Below are 25,643 nucleotides of genomic sequence, written 5' to 3'. Positions count from 1 at the left end.
GAAAAATCAGAAGTCTACGAATGAAGATTAATAGATATCAGAAAACCACAAAAGCAATATTTAAAAGAGGGGGGAAGTGCCTTGCAATGTCATACAATGCTTGTAGAGTATGAGTCCTGAAAAGATGACAGTAGGTTGTACAATCACAAGTTCTCCAAGGACCTTTCTATGATTTCAATAGAAAAGTTGGGTTGGAAGCTAGAGTAAATAGATTTAATCAGAATAGTAATGGATGAAAGTGTTCTTTTAAAACTCTGTACATAGAAGAAAAAGGTAAAATTAGATCCTTTTTCAGCCTTGTGCCAAAAATTCCAAAATTACCAAACATCAAAATGAGTGGCAATTTGGATAACATTGTGTCTCTTGGCTCTTGTGTTCTCACAGGAGATTTCTTTTTTTTTCTTTTTAAATATTTATTTCTTAGGTGTAGATGGACTCAACACAATGCCTTTATTTTTATGTGGTGCTGAGGATCAAACCCAGGTCCCGCCGGTGCTAGGCAAGCACTCTACCGCTGAGCCACAATCCCAGCCCCACACGGGAGATTTCAAGCAAGACACAGAACATATTAAACGTAGAGCAAATTTTGTTAGAGGAGAAAGGAAAAACACCCTAAAGGGGTGGGTCATCTCAGGGAGGAAAGTGACATTGCAACCGCTTTGTTCTCTAGTTCTGTTTGTAGAGAGCCCTACTCAGGTACTACCTCTTTTGACTGATAGTAGAATTGCATCAGATTATTAAGTCCCAATATAAATCATCAGGGGGTGGGGAATTTTACTATTATAATGAGATTAAAATGACATGCTAAAAATCTAAAGGCGGCTGTTAGTCACCTTGGCCCATGTTGACCCATTCTAATAATCTTGTTTTATAGATTTTGTGATCATTGGGCTTTGTTTTTAATTATCCTGTCTTCCTGAGTCTGAGAATCTTGAGTCTGTATATATAAAGGTTATAAAAGTCCCCTTTCAGGGTAACTTGTGTTCTTATCAGGGAGAGGTCTTGGACACTGTTATGATTTGGTTATGAGGTTCCCCCTAAAACTTGTGTTAATTCAGGAATATTCAGAGGTAAAATTATTAGATTATGGGAGCTACAACTTAATTGATCCATCCTAATTTGAATGGAATAACTGGGAGTTAACTGTAGGCAGGTGGAGTGTGACTAGAGGAGGTAGGTCACTAGGGCATGCCCTGGAAGGGTTCATTCTCCCTGTGGCCCCTTCTTCCTTCTATTTCTTGGGCACTATGAACCGAGTAGTGCTTCTCCACCATACCCTTCCACCATGATCTTCCACCATGATGTTCTGCCTCACCTTGGACCCACAACAGTGGAGTTAGCCCACCATGGATTGAACCTCTGAAACCTGAGCCAAAATAAATTTTTCCTCCTCTAAGTTGTTCTTGTTGGGTATTTTGGACACAGAAATGAAAAGCTGACTAACACAGACATATATTCCTTAGCTCTGAGAATAGCCCTACATATGACAGGTTGTTTGTCAAGGAAAAGTAACATTCTCTGTTGACTTAAGACAGAGTAGGACCAGAATGGCCTTGGGTAGATTGCTTTTCCAAGGAAAACTTGTGGAAGACCAGCATGTAGGCCCTGTCTATTGAATTATCCCCTTAACTTCATGTTCCTACTGCTCATGTCTACCTGCTACCTGTCAATATGGCCTAGCAGTGATCCTGGTACAATTCAAGGTCAATAAAGCAAAGGCATTGGGAGGGGGGGCTTTTCGTAGTTAGATACCTTCATATTGAGAGGCTAAAGGAGATTTTGTTTCTTTTTGATTGCTATTAAGTATACATGAACTTTTTCAGTAACTAACTCATTCATCTATTCCATAAATATTGAATGACTGTTAAGTACTGAAGAACCGTTAGGCACTGTGGTTAAAGTGGTGACTAAGTCAGACTTGGTTCCTGCTATCATGGAGAGAGACATAGAAACAAGTACTTATAAGTCTACCCATATTGCAAAAGGGTGGTAAGTGAGCTTGACAGGATAATAAACAAAGGAAAGCTTATACAAAGGCCCTGAGACATGAGATATTTCTAGGAGTTGTAGAAATGGCAGTATAAATGGAGTATGATAGCAACTGTGCTTTTTGTTTAGTGCTTACTACATTCCAAAGCAAAGTTTTATTTACCGTGCCCTTTTTATTTTTCTTTCCTTTAATCCTCACAACCCTATGCAGTAAAAAACTAGTTGAAAAGTTACATAACTTGCCCTCATCCAGTAGTAGGTGGGTAAAGCCAGAATTCCAATCCAGGCAATGAGATTTCAGAACTTAATTCTTAACCACAGTGCTTACACTTCCTCTTAGTAAGTATAAAGATCAGAGAAGAATAATTGGCCAAGCTGAGATGGAGATATAGGTAAGGACTATGCCATGGAAAACTTTTAAGCCCTGGGAAATGCTTTTAATATTATGCTAAGAACTGTGGGAAGCAACTGGAAAATGCTAAGCGCAAATATGTGGATGCTTTCCTGAGGTATAGTGCTTATACCTGTGGCCGTATTTGAGATTTATAAATTTACTCTGGTGTTGCAGAAAGTACATGTAGATAGATAGGTATTTCAGGGAGAAGGTTCCTACTAATTGCATTCTCTCAAGGTGCACATTAATAAAAGGAATCTAAATATTGATCCCTATTGCAAATCACAAAAATTCTAGCTCAAACTAGTCCAACAAAAAAGGAAATGTTAGTATTTGGCATGACTACATTCAGAACTGGAACTCTGTTTTTTCTTAAGTTGGATTTGCTGTCTTTCTGTTGGTTTCATACTTCAGTCACAGATTCCCTTAGGTACATGTGCAACTGGAAAGGGTCTTTATAGGTACTCCTTTAAAAGGTCCTAAGACTCCTTACTGTGAGTATATAAATTTAATCCACATGCCTGCCCTGAAACATTCCTGATAGCAACAGATTGAGACATCCTAATTAGTTTATAAGTTATAAGTTAGAGTATAAACTCTAACCAAGCTCTGCATACTAGAGTTTGGACTCCTACTGAGACTATATGGACCAATAGGGAGGGGGAGGGTAGGTTGCCCAGATGCCAAAGAGAGATTTTTATATTGGAAAATAGCAAATATTTTCCACACATATCCATTTTTATTATATTTTAGGAAACATTTTAATCAGCTGTTTGCCACTTACTTTTTATAGTATATTTAATTGTGCAAAATTTTAAAGTTTTTGCCTATTTAAATGTTCATTCTATCTCTAATTAGATTCTTAGTTTCTTTAACATACCTTCTCTTTAACTCTTTATGTGGTAACTAGAACACTGTTCTTTATAAAATGTTTTTCATGTTTCATATTATATATCTGAAATTTTTGTTAGTCAACTGAAATTTTTCTAGATTGTAAAAGAATATTCTTTATGTTGTTAAATTTGATAATTCCTCCCTTATTGATTGTTATTACTTCTCTTTTTTAGTGGTATACCCAGGTCTTGAAATTAGATTTTCTGCTAAGTTAAATAATCTTTGAATTCTATTGTGGCTGCTTTCCTTACAGTCATTCATTCACCATCATGATACATACTTATGGCAAGCCAGAGAATATAAAATGTAGAGAAGATAAAAGTAAGCAACATAAAATAGAGAAAGCAGGACCATTTAATATAGTTAGTGACAGATAAAATTTTAGAACAGTGTAAGCAAATGCTATATATGAATATGCTAGTATTTTTTTAAAGAGAGAGAATTTTTTAATATTTATTTTTTAGTTTTCAGTGGACACAACATCTTTATTTTATTTGTATGTGATGCTAAGGATCGAACCCAGTGTTTTACAGTGGAAAGCAAACACTCTACCACTGAGCTACAGCCCCAGCCCCATGCTAGTATATATTTTAAATTAAGAAAGAAATTTTTGTGTAAAAATTTAAATTTTTAATATGACTCAAAGTATTTGAACAATCCAACCAAACCAGTTATAACCATGAAAGAAAATAGACCAACATATGCCTAAAGAGGCACTAAACCCATAGAATATAGTGAGTGAATTTTAATAAACTTTCAAGAAACAGGTAATTCTCTTGCTAAGAAAATATTTTAAGATACAGAAAAATTGGGAGTCTCCATATCATTTCATGAGGTTAGCATCCTTTTAGAGACACTAACCAGATAATGTACTGCACCCTTCCCCAGAATTGGTGAGCATATACATATATCAGCATATACTTTCATTGGAGGGCTGTGTGCCTAGAGAGGGCTATGGGTCAGAGAGGTGCTGGAGACCTTTTATCTTAGTTTTCTTTGTGATACCTGTATTTATAATGATAAATATTCTAATAATATTTTAAAATTCCCAGTTTACTTTTTGTAGGATTTTTATAGGCTTGTCCATTTTTTTTTTTTTTTTGGTTTTAAAGTATTTCATCTACATTTTTTTCAATCTGTATTACAATTTTTATCTTGCTCCAATTCCTTTTTATAGGTATTTATTAAAATGGGACTTTTATTTCATAGCATTTTCCTAAATAATTTAAGGTCTTATTCATGGATTTAGTTCCTATAATTAGAGGGTAGAGACCTATCTAATCAACAAATTGTCCATTTGCTTGTAATTTCAAGATTACATAAATTCAACTCTTAAAAATTTCACTAGACAAATTTTGTATGGAAACTCAGAAATCACAGTTTATTCTCTAGGATACATACATCAACTTGTCAGTATTGACTTAAATTTATCACCTTTGTAAATAGCAGGAGAACTGGACTAAAATGAAATATATTTAGTTAAAGAATGATTTTAAAATATTTCATGTACTTTTTTTTCAATATTTATTATAATTTTTATCTTGCTCTAAAATTCCTTTTTATCGGTATTTTGTTATATGATAATATCAGGAATTTTCTTAAAACCAAGAGCGTGAGAGATACACCCATTTTTTTTACAAAGTTGTCTTAAAAGGGAAGCCATAAATATGGAGGTCTTTTCAAAAAACAGCAGATGAGACAACGTGAGGGCACATGCCTATAATATAGGCCAGGGGCTTGGGAGGCTGAGGCAGGAGGATGGCAAGTTCAAGGCTAACCTCAGCAATTTAACAAGGCCCTAAGCAATTAGTGAGATCCTGTCTCAAAATAAAAAATAAAAAGGGCCGAGGATGTAGCTCAATGGTAAATTGCCCCAGGGTTAAATTCCTAGTACCCTGTCACACACACACCACACACACACACAAAAAAAAAAACAAAAACAGATGATAAAGGTTATTATTATTCATACAGTAAAATTAAAACTAAAGAAAAAAACTCTAAAAAAGGAATTGTGAGACTGTTTTGCTAGTCTGTTAAAATGATGCCTATTAAAAGTGTTCCATGTACTTGCAGATTGGCCGCCTCCAAGATCTGGTAAGGAAAAGTGAACAAGGTCTTGGCTCTGCTGAAGGACTCATTGCTAGTCTTCAGGACTCCCAGGAAAGGCTTCAGAATGAACTTAACTTGACTAAAGGCAGACTGAAGGAAACCAAGGATGTTCTAGTAAATGTTGAGGTAATTGCATAATTCTAATGTAAGATGAACATCAGCAAAATAAAAAATATAATTTAGCCACTTTGATTACGACTTATTTAAAATATCAAATTGTATGTAATTAGTGTATTGATTCCTAGGGCTATTATACAAAGTACTACAAACCTGGTGACTTACAGAAATAAAAACTTATTATCTCACAGTCTCTAGGCTCAGAGTCTAAAATCAGGTATTGACAGAACTGTCCTCCCTCTTAAATCTCTAATGAAGGATCTTTCCTACCCTTTTCCAGCTTCTTGTTGCTCCAGGCATTCCTTCACATTTGGCTGCCATAATTTCAGTCTCTCTCTGTTTTCACATTGTCATTTTGTAGGAATGGGTCATATTGGATTAAGGGTGACCTCATTTTAATTGAATACATCCCTAGTACACAAAAAAACAAAGCAACCTCTCTTCCTCCAGCTCAAAAAATTCTAATAAATAATAAATGCAGTCTAATAAAATGCAGTTCTTGGAGGCAGAGGACTTGAAAAGAACAGGTGGATTAATTCAGTTTTCAATAGTTACTCTTTAATAACCAGGTCAGCAATGTTGAATAGCAGTTCCCATGACTGACTGACTGACTTTTTTTTTTTTCATCTGGATATACTCCTCAAAACCTGCTGTACCACATGCTGTTAGGAATTGGGTGGTCCAGAAAAGGTCACCGTGGTAGCAAGAAGATGGACCATCATCTGCTTTCCTACTACCTAGTGTCCTTAGAGTGGCTGCACTGCTGGCAGAGGTCCATGATTGCCTGTGATGTCCAAATAGGTCATCTCTAGCCTGTGCTCCAGGGAGCTACATGATCTATGCTTATCAACAGGGATTTCATATATATCATATTATATTACCAGAACAAATGAGCATGTGGACTACTGTCGATAAAAATAGTAGCCTAAGTTCCACATAATTCTTTTAATCAAGTTAGAGGGATGCAGCTATGTGCTTAAGCTTTGAAAAAATAATGCTTTTTGAAATGAATATGAATGAATTTGAATAATATAACTGTGATGTTGTATATGCAAAAATTATTCAATAATCAATCTGTTGTTAAGTACCCATGGTAAGAAATGTTTAGTTTATATGATTAATGCCGACTTTGAACTCTTTTTTCAATTTTTTTTTTTATTTTTTAGTTTTGGGTGGACACAATATCTTTTTTTATTTTTATGTGGTGCTGAGGATCGCACCCAGTGCCCCACGCATGCCAGGCGAGTGCACCACCACAGCCATGTCCCCAGCCCCCAACTTTGAACTCTTTAAATAACTTATACTATTTTATACTACTCATCTTAATAGAGTTTATTTATTTATTTTATACTATTTATCTTAATATAGTTTAGACAAGCTTTAAAACATAAATGTGTAGGGCTGGGGATTCAGCTCAGTGCCAAAAGTGCTTGCCTAGCATGTGTGAGACCCTAGGTTCAATCCCCAGCATTGAAAATAAATAGATGATAGATAGATAGATGTGTACTATATATTTTATTATCAAAATCTTGAATAATTGTCATAGATAACATCACAGTTATTGTTTCATAAGAACTTAAAAATTATAACACAAGCACTTGATACTTACCTGAAATAACCAGCAGTGTCTTTGCTTTTGAAGATATCTTCAGTGAAAGGTTTTTATTCTTCAGGCTGAGCTAGAGCAGGAGAGGCACCAGCATGAAGAAACACTTGCTGCCATGAAGGAAGAAGAGAATCTTAGAGTGGACAGAATGGCCCATGACTTGGAGATAAAGTGGACTGAAAATCTTAGGTACATTTTTTATTCTGTAATGTCACCTTTCCAATACAGATATGCAAGAAAGTTTTCCTGTTGTATGACTTACATTGTTAAAGATAGTATTTTAAATGATTTTTTCTCCAGGATTAGATGCAGAGATTTTAGAATTTTTTTTTTCTGTTTGAATTCAGATTTTATTTTTTTCTGATTTTATTTCCTATTTTATTAAATTGGAAGAGAACTAATCCGAAGTTAACAGACTTATTTATTCTAGTACCTGTTCTGACCTTAATCAATGTATAAACAAGTGATGAGTAAGTTACCAGTTTACCTTATGGTCCTTAGCTATGAAATAATCAGCTCCTACTCTGAGTCACAGACATTTGAGGAGGATTAGGCATTTATAAAAGCTGTGAATGACTGTATGTCATTCACATTATTCACTTAGAGAAATAATTCTCTTTACAAAGTAAATACTTATGTTTTTTTCTAGACAGGAGTGCTCTAAACTTCGTGAAGAGTTAAGGCTTCAACACGAAGAGGATAAGAAGTCAGCAATGTCTCAGCTGCTGCAATTAAAAGAGCGAGAGAAAAATGCTGCCAGGGACTCATGGCAGAAGAAAGTCGAAGATCTCTTAAACCAGGTAATTAAAGCCTGTACCTTCTAAAGATTCATTTTCCTTGACCCTCTTGAGCTAGGAAAATACTATAAAGCACTGTGTGCAAATTCACTGTATTTTGTTATTTTTCATAGGGCAAACTTAAAAAAATTTTAAAGTGAATAAAATTAAGACAACATATTTAAAAATTTGGGAAATGTTGAGCTAAGAAATTATTTTATATATATAGTCTTAACTGTGAAGAATTGATAAGTTTCTTAGTTTAATATTTGAACTGAACACATTAGAGATTTTAAGTAGAGAAGGTAGCTGTTCTTTGAAAATATAAAATCTCCTTTAAGCTCTTAGATACCTTTTCACAACAGAAGGGAACATTTATTAAATGTACCCTGATTAACTAAAACCACTCTCCAAAAACAAGCAGTTAACTTCTTTCTCACCAAAGGGCTAGTACTTGAAGCCCCTTGGAGATAGTATCACATAAGCAAATGGTGATAATATTTTGAAATCTTTTTTATGTTTTCTTATTTCCAGAATTTTTATAACTATAATTAAAGTAATTTGTACATTTTTACTTATTTACATAACCTCTAACTTTATGAATTCTTAGCATTCTCCTACTAAAGCAGTAATTAAATAGACTACATGAGTCATCAGTTGATAAACAAGTGCAGAATTTGGGCAAAAAGCAGCTGGTGCTTTAGTGCTGCAAATCCACAATTATGTTTCTGTTTGTGATCATGATTAATTTCAAAATAAGCAGGAAAGGCTTTGTCTAAGATTATTTGTCACATAGGTACATATATACAGTGTCTTTCAAGAATGCTTGGGGTCTATAGTTCACCAATTTTTTAAAAAAATGAATGCTTAAGGTCTGCCAATTTGTACCTGGTATTTTATAATAATTTACGATATTATTCTGAAATAGAATTACATACTATGTGAGAGAGAGAGCTTCGTGAATCATTTGAAACCTTTGAAATTCAGACAAAAATGGGAACAAAGAAGTAGTTCTTATTAAAAGTTCTATGCCATATTACCTTGCTAATTACCATCTACACATTTGTTTTACTTTCTTTTTCTCTTTTCTTTTTTTCTTTTTAGACAGTACTGGGTGTTCTCCAACCAAGTTACATCGCCAATCTTTTTTTTTTTATTTTGAGATTTTTTATTTTATTTATTTTTTAACTTGTCCAGGATGACCTGAAACTTGTGTTTCTCCTGCCTCAGCCTCCCCAACACACTAGAATTATAGGCTGGAATTATAGGTATACACCACTCACTCATTTTACATTCTATTTAGGGACCTGGAAGGACAGAATGTTACTAAGCCTCTATCATGTTCTGCACTTACAAAAATTAATTAGTTCAGCAGGCTTGGGCTTGATGATATTAAAGGATTAAGAGTAGGGAATAAGTCTAGGACTTGGGCAGAAGCATATACTATGAAAAAGTATGAGTATCTGCATTTTCACATATTTAATAGTTTCTTAGTGAACTGAACATGAGACTATTTTTGTACCTTAGCATACCTGTATTTCATCCTCTTTAGAGCAAAGGAAAACATGAAATAACTTGTTTTGATATGAATTTAAATGTTTTTATTAGTACTTTTAGCTATGCATAACAGTAGAATTCATTCTGATAAGATATATAAGCATAGGATATATCTTATTCTAATTAGGACCCCATTCTTGTGGGTGGGCACAGTGGTGGGATTCACTTAGGTATTTTCATATGTGTACATAAGAAAATTATGTTAGATTTATTCCACTGTCTTTCCTATTCCTATCTGCCCCTTCTTGTTGTTCCCCTTTGTCTAATCTACTGAATTTCTCTCCCCTCTCCTCTTCAGTATGGTTTAGCTTCCACATATCAGCGAAAATATTTGACCTGTGATTCTTTGAGATTGGTTTATTACACTTAGCATGATATTCTCCAGATCCATCCATTTATTAGCAAATGTCATAAAATCATTCTTCTTTATGGCTGAGTAAAATTTCTTTATATATACATACATATGTATAAACATACATATTTATATGTGTGTGTATATATACACACACACACACACACACATACATATATACATATCACAGTTTCTTTATACATTCATCTGCTGATGGGCATCTAGGTTGGTTCCATAGCTTAGCTATTGTGAATTGTGCTGCCATAAACATTAATGTTTATGGCTATGTCACTGTTGTATGCTGATTTTAAGTCCTTTGGATATATGCCAAGGAGTGGGATAACTGGATCAAATTGTAGTTTCATTCCTGGTTTTTTGAGAAATCTCCATAATGCTTTCCAGGGTGGTTGCACCAATTTGCAGCCCCACCAACAATATATGAGTGTTCCTTTTCCCCCACATCCTCATCAACATTTGTTGTTACTTGTATTCTTGATAATTGCCATTCAGACTGGAGTGAAATGAAATTTCAGTGTAGTTTTAATGTGTGTTTCTCTAATTGCTAGAGATGCTGAACATTTTTCATATATTTGTTGACCATTCATACTTCTTTTGAGAAGGGTCTCTTCGGTTCCTCCCATTCATTGATTGGGCTATTTGGGTTTTTGGTGTTATGCTTTTTGAGTATTTTGTATATCCTAGAAATTAACACCCTATCTGAGGTACAGGTGGCAAAGATTTTCTCCCATTCTGTAGGTTCTCTCCTCACTCTTGATTGTTTCTTTTGCTGAGAAGAAGCTTTTTAGTTTCATGCCATCCCTTTTATTGATTTTAAATTTTATCTCTGTGCTTTAGAAGTCTTGTACAGAAAGTCAATTTCTGCCAATATTTTGAAGTGTTGGGCTTACCTTTTCTTTTAGTAGGTGCAGGGTTTCTGGTCTAATTCCTAGGTCTTTGATCCACTTAGAGTTGATTTTTGTGCAGGGTGAGAGATGGGGGTGTAATTTCATTTTGCTAAATATCGATTTCCAGTTTTCCTAGAAACATTTGTTGAAGAGACTATCTTTTCACCAATGAATGTTTTGGGCACCTCTGTTTAGTATAAGAAAACTGTGTTTATGTGAGTTTGTCTCTGTGTCTCCAATTCTGTACCATTGGTCTACATGTCTGTTTTCATGCTAGTGTCATGCTGTTTCTGTTACTATGGCTCTCTTAAGTTAAGATCTGGTTTCGTAAGGCCTCCTGCTTCACTCTTCTGGCTAAGGATTGCTTTGGCTATTCTGGGCCACTTATTTTTTCAAATGAATTAGATGACTGCTTTTTCTATTTCAATGAAGAACATCATTGGAATATGACTGGAATTGCACTGAATCTGCTGAGTGCTTTTGGTAGTATGGCCATTTTAACAGTATTGATTCTGCTTATCCAAGAGCAGTGTAGGTCTTTCCATCTTCTAAGTCTTCCTCTCAATTTTTTTTCTTTAGTGTTCTGTAGTTAGTCATTATAGAGGTCTTTCTTCTGTTTTGTTAAGATTGATTCCTAAGTATTTTTTTTCTAGTTACTCTTTTGGCTGATTCATCATTAGAGTATAGGAACACAATTGATTTATGGGTATTAATTTTGTATACTGCTACTTTGCTGAATTCATTTATGAGTTCTAAGAGTTTACTGGTAAGAGATTTTTTGGCCTTCTAAATATAGAATCATGTCATTGGCAAACAGATACTTTGAGCTCTTCTTTTCCTTTTTGTATCCCTTTATTTTTTTTCTTTTGCCTAATTGCTCTGGCTAGAGTTTCAAGGATTAAGTGGAATAGAAGTTGTGAAAGTGGGCATAATTTTCTTGTTCCTGTTTTTAAAGGGAATGCTTTCTGTTTTTCTCCATTTAGAATGATGTTGGCCTTGGGTTTGTCATATGGCTTTTACAATGTTGAGGTATGTTCCTTCTATTCCTAGTTTTTCCAGTGTTGTAAACATGAATTGATGCATATTTTGTCAAATGCTTTTTCTGCATCTATTGAGATAATGATGTGTTCTTGTCTTTGAGTCTATTTATGTGATGTACTACATTTACTGATTTCTGTATGTTGAACCAACCTTGCATCCCTGGGACGAATCCCACTTGATCATGCACTATTTTTTAATGTGTTTTTGTATATGATTTGCCAGTATTTTATTAAGAATTTTTGCATCTATATTCATCAGGGATATTGGTCTGAAGTTTTCTTTTCTTGATGTGTCTTTGAATGAGTTTGGAAGAATTCCCTCATTTTCTATTTCATGGACTAATTTGAGGAGGACTGGTGCTAGTTCTTCTTTAAAGGCCTGGTAGAACTCAGCTGGGAATTCATCCAGTCCTGTACTTTTCTGTGTTGATAGGCTTTTGATGGCTTCTTCAGTTTCATTTCTAGAAATTGATCTGCTTAAATTTTAATATCCTCCTGGTTCAATTTAGGTAGGTCATATATATAGAGATAGATAGATAGGTAGATCTATCTATTTATATATATGTGTGTGAATTTGTCAATATCATCAAGATTTTCTAGTTTATTGGAATTTAATTTTTCAAAATAGTTTCCAATTATCCTCTGTATTTCTGTAGTGTCTGGGGATATTTCCATTTTCATCATGGATTTTAACAATTTGAGTTTTTCTTTTTTTTTTTTAGCTTGGCTAAGGGTTTGCCAATTTTGTATACAAGTTTTCTTTCATTGCCTTGTTGGGTTTTTTTTTTATCTCAATTTCATTGGGTTCAGGTCTGATTTTATTGTTCTATTAATTTTGCTTTCTAGTAGAGCGCTTGCCTAGCACGTGTGAGGCACTGGGTTCAATTCTCAGCATTATATGTAAATGAATAAATAAATAACAGTCCATTAACAACTAAACAACTACTAAAAAAGTGAATTACCTGACACAGTAGCTTTTTTCCACCTAAATTTTATTCATTCATATCTTCTTCACTATTTTAGTTTAAATATTGAACAATGGTATATAAATTTTTATTTTTTGCTTTAGGAGAATTATTAGAGCTGTGAAATCTTATTTCTAAATCTTAGATTTGTTAGTTGCTTTCCTCTAGGTATTAGTATACTTGAAATTAATATTAGAAAAAGACTTCATGTAATTTACCTTAAGAAACTATGGTATTACATGCTAAAAAATGAATTAGGAATTTTTTTAAGCTTTAACATTTTATTTGCATTGCAGTGTATCAATATTGTCTCAAGGAAGTAAGAAGTTTAACAAATAACACATCTTTTATCAGTAATGAGAATTTTAATTTATTTATCTTTTATTCAAACTAGAATTGATGAAAATCAAGCAATAATTATGAAAGTCATGCATATATATTCCTGTGGCATATCATCTATGTATAAAGCATTAGTTGTGCTTTAAATTTAGCCCCATGACAATGGAACACCTTTGATAATACAGTAGTATGGTGATTCTGGTAAGTATAATTAGTCCCCAGAGTACCTCATTTCCCACTAACAAATTTCAGTCTCACTTTAGAGGTCTTTGTGACAAGCTCCAGGCTTTTTAAGCAATTTTAGTCTTGGTCCATCACCCCATATTTCTTTGTCTTTTTGTCTTTGTTTTTGTTTTTAAATCCCTGTGTTGAGGCTGGGCACTGTGGCACCTGCCTGTAATCCCAGCAGTTCCGAAGGCTGAGGTTGGAAGATCACAAGTTCAAAGCTAGCCTTATCCAAAGAGCAACTTAACAAGGCTCTGTCTCAAAATTTTAAAAAAGGCAGGAGGGGGGATGCTTGGGGATGTGGCCCAGGGGTTAAGTGTCCCTGGGTTCAATCCCTGATGCAGGAAGGAAGGAAGGAAAGAGGGAGGGAGGGAAGGAAGGAGGGAATGAAGGAAGGAAGGAGGGAGGGANTTTGAACAACCCACAATAAAAAATTAAAAAAAAAAAAAAAAACTTTGGCTACAGTTTGGAGAACAGGTTAGAGAAGGACAAAATTGGAGTCATTAGTGAATGTTGCTTTCCACTTCGTAACCTTTCTGTGTTCAGATTTATATATTCCAGACAACTATTTAGTATATGTAGTGTACTCAGTATTGATTTCCCAGAGGTTACATTTCTAGGTCTTAGAATCTATTGACTTTTGCCAACAGGATTTTTTTTCTCTTTCTCTCTGTGTCTCTCTGTGTCTCACACACACACATATCCATTTCTTTTTCCTAAATAACATTTCTTTTTAGTTATCTAGAATTTTTTCTGTTGCTTCTGTTAATTGTGGGAAAGGAGAGAAGTAAAATAGAGCAGTGCAATCTAACTGGATGTTTTAGGTCCACATGATTCACTTAGTCTTTAGTAAGCATTTATTGATCATTTACTCAGTGTCAGGCTCCTACTTATGTACTTGGGATGCAAAGCGTGAAGATAGGTTTTCTGTCCTCAAAAGGTTTTAATTTAGTGGATTTCAATATTTATATACCAACATTAAGTTTAATAGCTTTTAAAATTATTTTCGATGTTTCTTCTTACTTATCTGAAATTCTGATTATATTCATCCTTCAAGAATAGAAATCCTGAAATAAATTTAGTAAGTTTTCTATGTTGGAATCTCTGAGTGCTCTCAGTCAGTTGAAGAAAAATCTCTTTAAGCCCTTTTGCTCACTCAAAAATTAACAACAAATTTAAAAAGCTTTAAAGCAAATTGGCTATTATATAGGGCATCAGTTTTGTTTAACACAGATCTTGCTGCTTAGTTTCCTGGCCAGGAGTTTGGGCTCTACCACACAGTCCCAGCTATTGCCAACCAGTACCACCACCAGAGGCCTAAAAGCAATAGGTCTATCTGGTCATGGACTGGAACCTCTAAAATTGAGAGGCAAAATAAACTTTTTGTTTTTATAAGTTAATTATCTAAAGTAGTTTGTTCCAGTGACGGAAGGCTAACACGCTTGATTTTATAGGTTTGTAACTGGAAAGCATTTGTCTCAGCTCACTCATATCTGATTTAAATAATATTTAGATTTTAGACTTTAGGGTTTATGCTGGAATAAGGTTAAGTCTTCTGGAGATAATAACATGTAATAACCATATTTTGTACATGAGAAGGACATGAATATATCGGACCAGATTGAATGTCTATGTCCCCCACCAATTCATATGTTCAAACCTAACCCCCTATTTAATGGTGATTAGGAAGAAGAGCCTTTGATATTTGACTAGGTCATGAAGGGGAACCTTACAAAGAGAACTAGAAGTGTTCCCCTTGTTCCCCTGGCCCTTTTATCACATGAAGATACAATAATAGGGCAGCTATATATGAACCAGGGAGTAGGACCCCACCAGATACCAAATCTGTGGGCATCTTGAACTTGGACTTCGTAGCCTCCTAGAACTGTGTGAAATAAGTATTTGTTGTTTAAGCCACCCAGACTATAGTAATCTATTTTAGTAGCCCAAGCTAAAACTATAAATGTCAGCTCAAAGGAATATTGAACAAACTAAAATCTTGTATGCAAAAATGATCCTATTTAAGGACACACCCCCAGTGATGTCCCACTGGGCCCCACCTCCCAAAGGGACTACCATCTCTCAAGAATACCAAACTAAGGACCAATCCTTTAACACATTGGCCTTTGGGGGATGTTCAGTATCCAAACTATGTATCACCAAGGAAGTTTGTGTTTCCAAAATACAATGATGGGACAGGAGCAGGATAGATATTGTGTTCCAAAAGGGATAAATAGGAAAGAAAGGAGTAATGAATCCCAAATAAGTCCAAACTACAAGGCTGACTTCATGAGATCTTAAGACTTGAAAATAATCTTTTGGCTTAATACTCTGCCTTCAAGGCCCACTGGGGGGGAAGTCCTACCTTCTTGTCACACTGGGCTGGAATCCTGCTGGAATCCAGGTGATCCCACCCCCATGTCCTTAGATAGTTTCTCCCCCACAGCTTTGGTGGAAATTGTCTGGTCTGTTGAAAATGAGGCAGTGATCCCTTCTTTTGAAACCAAGGATGCAGCCCTGCTGATGTCTAAATCACCTTCAGCGTCTGTCATCATCTTTATTTTTTTCCCAAAGAGTAGTGTCTGCTGAGGTAACTCATCAGGCCCATGATTCACACCTACACTAATCTCTTTATTAAACAGTTGCTCTTCTAAACACACTCTTATTTTTGTGATGTGGATAACCTGAGAGTTTTCCAAATCTTTACATGCTAATTTATTTTTTCTTTTGGAACCAGGAATTGAACTCAGGGGTGCTTAACCACTGAGCCACATTCCCAGCCCTCAATTTTTTACTTTAAGACAGAGTCTTGGGGCTGGGGTTGTGGCTCAGTGGTAGAGTGCTCACCTAGCACGTGCGAGGCACTGGGTTCAATCCTCAGCACCACATAAAAATAAATAAAATAAAGGTATTGTGTCCAACTACAACTAAAAAAAATATTTAAAAAAATAAAAGACAGAGCCTTGCTAAGTTGCTTAGGATGTCACTAAATTACTCAGGCTAATCGGGAACTTGCAATCCTCCTACCTCAGCCCCCTGAGTCACCAGGATTACATGGTGCCCAGTCATTCCTTTCCCCTTGCATTTTTCCATAAAGGAGCCAACCAAGACCTTCAGAACTTTGCTTAGAAGTTGCTTCAGCTAAATATCCAATTTCTTCACTTAAAGTTCTGCCTTCTATAAGACTCTAGTACACGAGCACAATTTAGCCAACTTCTTTGCCTCTTTATAACAAGGATTCTCTTTCCTCAGTTTTCAATACCATGTTCTTTATTTCTGAGAACTTATCAGAATGGCCTTCACAATACATATTTCTACCAACAATTTTCTCAGGATTCTCAGGTGTTCTCTAGAAAGATTAAGGCTTTTTCTATATTTTCCCTCTCTTTACTTTTTGAGCCCTTACCAGAATCACTTTTAAAGATTTTCTCATATCAAAGTAGGTTTTTTCCTAGCATGCAGCTGAAAACTGTTTCTCCTCTTATTACCAAGTTCTAAGCCTCTTCCACATTTTCAGTGTTAGAGTAGCACCCTTATCTCTTGGTATAAATTTCCTGTCTAAGCTTGGGCTGTAATAATAGTCTGGGTTGCTTTAAATATAAATTTGTTTCTCATAGTTCTGGAAGCTGGGAAGACAAAGTTCATGAGACTAACAGATTTAGTGTCTGGGGAAGGATCACTTCTTGGTTCCTTGACAGCCATCTTCTCAGTGTGTTCTCACATGGTTGAAGGACTGCAGAAATCCTCTGGGGCTCTTTCTAAGGGCACTAAGCCCACTCAGGAAGGCTCTGCCCTCATGATTAAAAAATCTACCAGGCCCTACTTCCTAATGCCATCATGTTAGGTTTTAGGGTTTCAATATATGAGTTTGGGGGGTGGGAGACACAAATAATCTATAACACTTGGGATCTCAACTAGTCTTATGATTCTTATGATTTAAATACTGTCTATATGTCAATGACTTGCAAGTTAAATCTCTAGGCATGACCTCTTCCCTCAAGTCTACATTCACTTGGATGACAAATTGGCATCTCAAACTTAGCATGTCTGACTCAGAAATATTGATTTTCACCCCCACCCACTCTCCCAGCATCTTAATTTATTGGCACTGTTTGTTGTTCAAAATAAAACTTAAACAGTAATCTCTTATTTCTCTCTTTCCTTTGTTTCACATGTAACTTCTCAATCCTCTTTATTCTACCTCCAAATATATCCCAGTTCTATCTTCTTCCTTCTTCTCAAGCCAGTGGCCTTCCTCCCCTTTCTCCCCAGTTTCACTTTTATCACAAAATTCAGAGCCATCTTTTATGTTAGTCAGGTCATGCTGTTTACCCTGCTGATGATCCTCAGGGCACCCACTGGGTCAGGCTCTTAGTCCTCCATTGTACCACTTGAACTGCACTTCACAGACATGCTCCCCTCTTCATGCCCAGCTCACTGCCTACTTGGGGTCTTTGTCCTAGCTGAACTGTTTGCCTAATACACTCATTCCCAAGGTTTTCTCCTGTCTGCTTCTGCAGGGACACCTAGTTTCAATGTGACTTCTTCCAAAAGGTTTTTCTTTACCATCAACCCAATATTATCTCCAGTTATTTCCTATCATAGTTGGCGGCTCAGTGGTAGCGTGCTCACCTAGCATGCACAAGGCACTGGGTCCAATCCTCAGTACCACGTAAAAATAAAATAAAGATATTTTGTCCACCTAAAATTAAAAAATAAAAAAGTCATATTTATAATTTTTCATATCATTTATCATATTTATTTTGGGTTATCTGTTTGTTGTTTGTTTTACCTGGCTTTGTATCTCACTCAGCACTAATGATATTTTCTGGAATATAGTAGTAATCTGATATTATTAAATAAAAACACAAATCTCACTTCACTTTTATATTAACCAATTGTAGTAACATTGCTGCCCAACAACACTGTGGTAGTCTCTTCATGTAAGCTGACCCCTGAGATCATAGCTTAGCATCATACCTACATCATACCTACATAAGATAAATATGAAAGAATGAAAAATAAAATCTACCTCATAAGTAAATAACACACTTTTTAGATTGACTTCTAGTTCTAGAACATTGATTCTGAGAAATACAAAGAGGTAAAAATATTACAGCTGAAGATCCCTCCAATTTTCTTAAGTTTTATCAAGTCTGGAAAGATTAAATTTCTTATTATTATACAAATGAGTGTTAAAGTATAAAGAAAATTAATGTAACTAACAAAATAATAAGATAGTTGATAAACTATGTAATCAAATAGGAAGTATCTTTTTCTCACCTTATTTTTTTAACTCTAGTAAACTATATCCTGAAATATGTTAAACTAAACTATTAGTAAAAGTTATTTTCCATATAAAAGTTATCTTCAGTTTGTGATGCCTTAAGGAATATGTAAAAAATAATAATTATGGTCTGTCTAAAAATTTGATGTGTTCAGAGTAAAAACTACCATTTTACAGGAATTTTTTTTATGTGTGCTGGGGTAAAACCCAGGGCCTTGTGAGTGCTAGTCAAGCAATCTACCAATAAGCTACAATCCCCAGCCTTTAAAGGAACTTTTAAATTTAAATTAGTCAACTAAATCGAAAATATTACTTTGTATTTTGGAAACACTTTGTATTTTGTAAAAGTAAACAAGTGAGCAATTGAAAATGAAATCACATTTCTCGCTGTATTTGAAGGAAAAAAGATATTGCTTTTTCCAATGATTTATCACTTAAAATTTCAGTGAGCTTCTGAAGAAATGAATACAGATTGGAAATAATTTTGCCAAATATATCTTAGAAAATGAATTAAAAATATATAAAAGCATCTCACCTTCCTTTCCTCTCAAGTACAAAAGCAGATTATTATTAAATCTTCACATTTTTAATGATTATCTCATGTTTATTTCTGGTCCCAAAATAGTCATTCAGGTTAGTATTGTGATTCTTATCTTCTTGTTTCTCCCTGGAGAAATCCTTCCTGAATCTCTAGCCGTGCTTGGTGTAATGCTTTCAGTGGTCAGATTTTAAATGTCTGGGAAGAATTTACAGCAATAATAGCCTTTCTAGGTTCTTCGGTAACCATCATCTTTTAAACTGAATTCTGGTTTACATATTTTAGCCTTTAATATTTTGCATAGGTAAGTCCGCCAGCCCCACAATCAATCATACAGTTTAAGAAACTATAGATAATTTAGAATGTGTCTTAAAATTCTTTTTGTCTAACTTCTCTCTCAGAACTGTTTTCAGCTTATTTTTTTCTTGAACATATTATAATTAATGATCTGTGTTTTACTCTCCCTTTTTATCCTTCTTTCTTTCACTTAGTTGATTTCTGAATGTTTCCCTTTATTCCTGTGATCTTTTCTTCATAGCGGCATTCTCTGGGTGAAGCTTTGCATAAATCTATCAACAATGTAAGTGAGCGGCACTTACAATTTATACACAAGGGCATGTTGCACTTTTGATTTTGCATAAATGACATCACTGCTTTAAAGCTTTAACTTAAATAAAAATTTGGAATTCAATAGAATATGCTTTGTTATATGGATACTAATTGCTTTTAACTTTCAGCCACTCATTTATGTATGTGCATACATCTACCACGTTGTATTAAAAACACAATTTAGTAATAAAGTCAAACAAGATCTTAGCTTTCAAACATAAAATTCATTCTTTAATGTTAACTTTGAAAGATATAGCAATATTTTTTAAACTATAAACTAGTTGATTATCATAAATATGGAAATGAATATAAATATTTATTTATTTTTGTTAATCTTTTTTTTAAAGTAGTGTTAGTGCACTTTTTTATTTAAAAGGATCAGGAAGTTATGTAGGCTCATGAGGTTTAGAACATAGTTTACACAATTTTATAATTACTAACAGAAATACATTTTCACACACTGAAACCTTTAGTTCACTGAAAAAAAAAAGTGAGTTTTATTTTCATACCAAACCCACATTTAACTTGTCCTTTAAAATAACAGAGTTATCTTTGAATACTTTTCTTGATATCCTCGAGAAGGGGGCTCAGTATACTTTTCTGTAGAGGACCAAATGGTAAATACTTGCGGCTCTGTGGGTCGCTACTTGACTGCAGTTGTAGCATGAAACACTCACAGATTATGTATCAACCTGTTGGTGTGACTGTGTTCCAGTACAGCTTAATTTATGAAACAGGCTCTAGTTTACCAGTCCTTTCCTGGAGAGATCAAAGCTTCAAGTCTAGAGATGTCCTGTGAAGTCTAATCTTCAAATCTAGAGAATAACCTACCCTCTCTGCATGCTATGTCTATCCAGCCTCCCATGTAAAAGTTCAGCACCTGGCAAAAGGTTTTTTCTACATATGTCATCTTTTTAAACAAGTGACTATTGATATATCTCTTCTTTATAGATGCTTTCTAAATAGTTTTAGTTCTGAATGAGAATGTGATTGGTAACACATTCTACAAGTATCTCTGGGAAACTATGAAGCATTATTGTGGTTCTTAATTGATAAACTCAGTTTACAAGTCTTTCAAAAAACAAAAATTATAAATTTTTTGAACCAAATTTTTTTTCAGAATGATTATTTTGCAAACTTATTTTTCTTAAGTAGATTCTTCAGTAATAGCAAATTAGCGGTTTAAAAGGAATTGAAGTATTTGAGCAACTTTAAGTGTTACACATGAGCATTTACATAAGTCATTGATGTATTAATATTCTTTTGTGTATTACCATATCCTCTACTAAGCCTAGGTTGGCAATTTCTGTGTTAATGTGTGTATTTGAAAGCATCTAACTAAATATTAATGCCTAAATTAATAAGGACAATTTTATCCTAGTTATTTTACTAAGGGGAGGTACTTAACCTTTTTTAAGATGGGGATTTCCATTTAATCCCATAACAAACTCAAAAGTTCATTTAACTAGAAAGAAAGAAAAGGGGAGAGGCAAGGAACAGTAATTGCCATAAGAAATGTGTATAGTCATTTAAAATAATGGGTAAGGGATAGCCAGGCATGGTGGTCCATTTCTGTAAATTCAGGCCAGCTTGGGTAACATAAACTTTGTCTCCAAAATAACAATTAAGCAAAATGGGGCATATCTACATACCATGTGTACCCTATAAATGTTATTGTAAGGGAGAGGAAAAACTACAAGCATAAATTCACTGGCCTTCCTAAAGGAAAATCACCAAATATCATTAAATAATCCTTGATCATACTCATTTTGAGGAAGCTACACAGAATCGGCTCTGTGAGAACCACTCTATTTACACCTGCAGGTCAGGACACCTTCATGACTTCACATTTGAAATCATATTTACTTCTCTGATACAGATGGACGGTCTGCCACCATCAGCAGCTCTAGAGGTATCTTGTTTCCTCTGCTTTGGACAATAAACGCTGATCTTTTTGAATTGTGCCCCATGACCACCAAGAAACTTCTGTGTAGAAGACAGAGCCAATATTTTGTCAGATTGTGGTAGATACAGTCTCTATATTTAGTGAAATCATCCGTTAGTTTACTCATGATACAGTTAAAGCAAAAGAAACCAGGCAGTTTTATCAAGGCAGACACGAGGAGTTAAAATCTACAGAGATACATAACAAGTGTTATAACTCGTTTCCTCTTGGGATTGGGACAAGGAATGGGAATGAAGAGACTTTACTTCTTATTTTATATACTTCCATATTTTTTAGTTTTTTCTACAATAAATGCTTTTTACTTTTGTAATTAGGAATAAAAATATGCTGCACTGCCTGGCCCCAATTGCAGATTAAATCATAATCTCAAGGGGTCAGAGTCTAGCAAATGTGTTTATTAAAAGATACGCCAGGTTTGAGAACACAGAATACAGATATTACCCAGGTTTGAGAACACAGAATACAGATATTACCTTAAGACATACTTTATTTTTTAGAATAAATTGTATACTTTTTGTATTCTTTGATTTCTGCTGTAAGACTGATTTGTAGGGGGCCACCAACATTGCATCAAAAAACAAACATTGTAGTGTACGATGAATCAAAATGTATTCTGCTGTCATATATACCTAATAGTTAATTTTACAAAAACAAAGATTGTAGATTAAATGTACAAAATTAATAACAACGTCCCATTTTAACATTCTACATATCTAGTACTTCAGATTTGATGTTTCAGTTTTATTTTGAGGGCGTTCTACAAGTACCATATTGAGATACAGAACCCTTGTGAGTTAACCCTTGTCTTTCTTTTTTAAAAAAAAGTATCCATATATTTTTAATTCTAATTATTTTATTGTAACAATTTTACAGAATTCTGTCTTCTGTACTATATTTTCAAAGAGACAGCAACACTTGATTTTCAAAAAGATAATAGTATTTAAGTGGTAGAAGTCAGAAGGGGGCAGTTACTGTCAGTGTAGTTTTAAATGTGAAAAATATCTGATATTTATTAATCAGTAGAAAATATTACATAATTTATATCTAAATTGCTGTGGTAAGAGTTCAAAAAATAAGAGCTAACTCTTTTCTGAAATAAAGATTATCTTTTATTTATTTAAAATGGATAAGAATATTAAAATTTTTGAAGCTGTAACAAATGTGTAGAAATGTTCTACCTAATTTGAATATACTATACAATTCAAAGCATCTACTATTTCTTATTAATTAACAAATGCTTTTCTGTGTATTGTATAATTCTACAATGAAAGTACTAATCTAGATTATTGCCCAAATCTTTTGATGGAAAGTTAAATCTTTGTTCTTGGTTGTTTTGAATTAATGAAGTTTTATATTAATATGTACTTCCATAAAATGTATTAAACCCAGCTGCTTAAATTATAGCTATAAAATATTAGATCATTTTACATTGCTTTGCTCATTGTCTTTTAAAATGCCATGTAATTTTTATGCTGAATAAAGGCTGATTTATGTATTGTGATTCTACTAATTTATTTATTAAAGATAAATGAGTTTTAATGCTGCATTGCATGATTTAGGCTTTCTGCATATCATTCACATTACTGTCATGAGCATGAATTTAAATATTTTAGATTGCCTTATTATTTTGGTATGCTTTTCAAAATTAAGAATACAAAAATAAGTATATTTAAATATTAAACTGCATGATAATGTCTTCTGCATATAGCTTATATTATTTTCTTGAGTATAGATTTAAAGACTAATTATACATCCTAAATTGGAAATTATTATTTTGGAGTTCTTTCAAGGTAAAGTATATTATAATACAGTAAAATATTTAAGCATATTTTAACTGGAGAAGTTTAAAACTGTTTAGATTTTAAATGCATGGCTATTATATGTTACTGTGATATTTCATTCATTCATTTTAATGTCATATTTCTTCAAAAGTTCTTTCTTAAATATTGTAGTCAGATTAACACAATTTGACACTATTGTAGTCAAAGTGACACAATGGAAGATTATTGACTCAGTGAATTTTTAAAGTAGATATTGCAGAAAACAAAATATTTACATGCTGTGAAATGGTTGACTTCCTAACTAACCTAAGTGCACACTCAATTAGAGGGTAGGAGATTCAGGTTCATTGCCTGCCCAAATGGTGCTTGTGTGCAAGAAAGAAAATTATGCCCATTGTTTTGGGGTGGACACTATCTGTACCAGGGCAGACACGTGGAGAGCAGAACGCTAGGTCGATTTTAGACCCCATGTAGTCACGTGCTGATAAATATCTTTGAGAATATCAACCATAATCTCACATAAAATGAACACTTTTCCCAACTTTCCCACATATACTCTAAACAGTTCTTACTAGAGATAACTAGGCATCACCATGGGTTGCGCACCTGGAAATGACTAATGCTGAACTTGGGAAGAGAATGGATAGAGTTGCTTTTTCTACTTCAAGAACCAGCTGGCTGGGAAGAGAATTGCTCTACTATTCACACATCAGCGTTCCAAAACATTTTTGTTGCCTATTCTATTTTTATTGTATTTTATATAATTCTATAATTTTTATATTATTATTATATTTTATTATATTTTCTCTAGGATGTCCTTAATATTTTTTTCATCCTGATTATCCTTGCCTAAAATGGTGAGAAGTCACATGGAATAATTCTTACTCTATAAGTATGGCCTTAAATGCAGCTGCGGCATTCTCATGTTATTTCCACATTTGCAGGACTCATTTCAGACTCTAAACCATGGGTTCTGGTGCCATTGAGAGGAATAGGGAGTTGCATTGCTTAGATTCATAGCCTTGCCATTCCCTCTTGGCTCTAAACATAAAATAACCCCTGAAATCTTATATTTGCGTAGAAATTAATGAGTAGAATTCCTAAACTTTGAACAGGTACAGTCACTTCTTTGGAAATAAATTATAACATTGAATATCTATGCCAGTTGTATCATTTCTCACCAGTGCTTGACTGTTTCCATAAAAGCATATGCTAACTTTTATAATTAATCCTGATTTATAATTTTATCCAAAACCCTTCCTAATGATCCACCTAAGCTCACTGCAGTCTATGACTATTTCCTGCTGCTTTAAAGGAAGATAGCCACTTGCCTTTGGCATTTCCAGTTCCAGTGGGTTTTCTTTCCTCCTTTCTTGCTTTGCATTTCTGGTGAGACCCTACCCTTTCTCTGCCTTTCCTTGTAAGACATGTGAGGCAACTTACATCTGCCATCCGGCAATGAAAGGAAGGTCTTTCCCATTATACAAACTCACTTTAAAGTTTCCTCTTTCCTTGGCTTTCTTGGCCATGGAAACAGTTTTACTATCCATAAACACATAGGATGTCTTAAGATATTTATGGAACTTATGGCTTTTTATCTGGTTCCCCTAAATTCTTGTTCTCAGACTTTTAGAGTATGGTTGAATTACATTGTTTCAAGTTTAGTAGTCTTACATGAGAATATAAATAGATCAAATTACATGGTTTCATCAAATGCATATATGAATATGTACAATATATACATATATGATTTTTATTCTTATAAAATATTTCATTTTAAGTATATTAAAACTTCCAAACAATGCTAACATATTAGGGCTGATGTTTGTTTTCAAAAGGAGTAACAAATCAGTTTTCCATAGTGAAACAAAAGCACCTGATGTTAATGTAAAAATATAATTCCAGGATTAAGGGATGTTTGTGAACTTATTTGTTTGTTTGTTATGATACTAGGGATTGAACTTCCCTGGCACTGGCACTGAGCTACATCCACAGCCTCCCCTGGCCCCTACTTTTTTTCTTTTTTTAAGACAGAGTCTTGCTAACTTGCTGAGGATGGTCTCAATTTATGATCCTCTTGCCTCAGCCTCCCAAGGGACTGTGTGACTGTGCCTGGCATGTTTGTGATTTTTTAAAAAAAGCTTAAAGGCTTTCAAATCATTTGAATTAAATCAAAATGCAAAAATTTCAAAAA

General features: G+C 34.2%; 1 protein-coding gene across 7 annotated transcripts in view; it reads left to right on the top strand.

Annotated features, from left to right (window-relative positions):
* The window catches only part of Fam184a (family with sequence similarity 184 member A), a 121,613-nt gene that overhangs the window by 65,554 nt on the left and 30,416 nt on the right, over positions 1–25,643 (top strand). For all 7 annotated transcript variants that reach the window (XR_007344403.1, XM_015500756.2, XM_048795460.1 and 4 more), the window contains exons 7-9: positions 5,351–5,512; positions 7,177–7,298; positions 7,759–7,909. Coding sequence is in view for 6 of the 7 variants with exons in the window: in XM_015500756.2 (XP_015356242.2) it covers positions 5,351–5,512; positions 7,177–7,298; positions 7,759–7,909 (435 nt within the window). In the remaining variant the exon portion in view is untranslated. The remainder of the gene's footprint in view (positions 1–5,350; positions 5,513–7,176; positions 7,299–7,758; positions 7,910–25,643) is intronic.

This window comes from Marmota marmota, unplaced genomic scaffold (assembly GCF_001458135.2).
Source record: "Marmota marmota marmota unplaced genomic scaffold, marMar, whole genome shotgun sequence".
NCBI classification, from domain to species: domain Eukaryota; kingdom Metazoa; phylum Chordata; class Mammalia; order Rodentia; family Sciuridae; genus Marmota; species Marmota marmota.
Note: the sequence above shows the minus strand (reverse complement) of the source record. Positions and strands in the feature narration are given on the sequence as shown.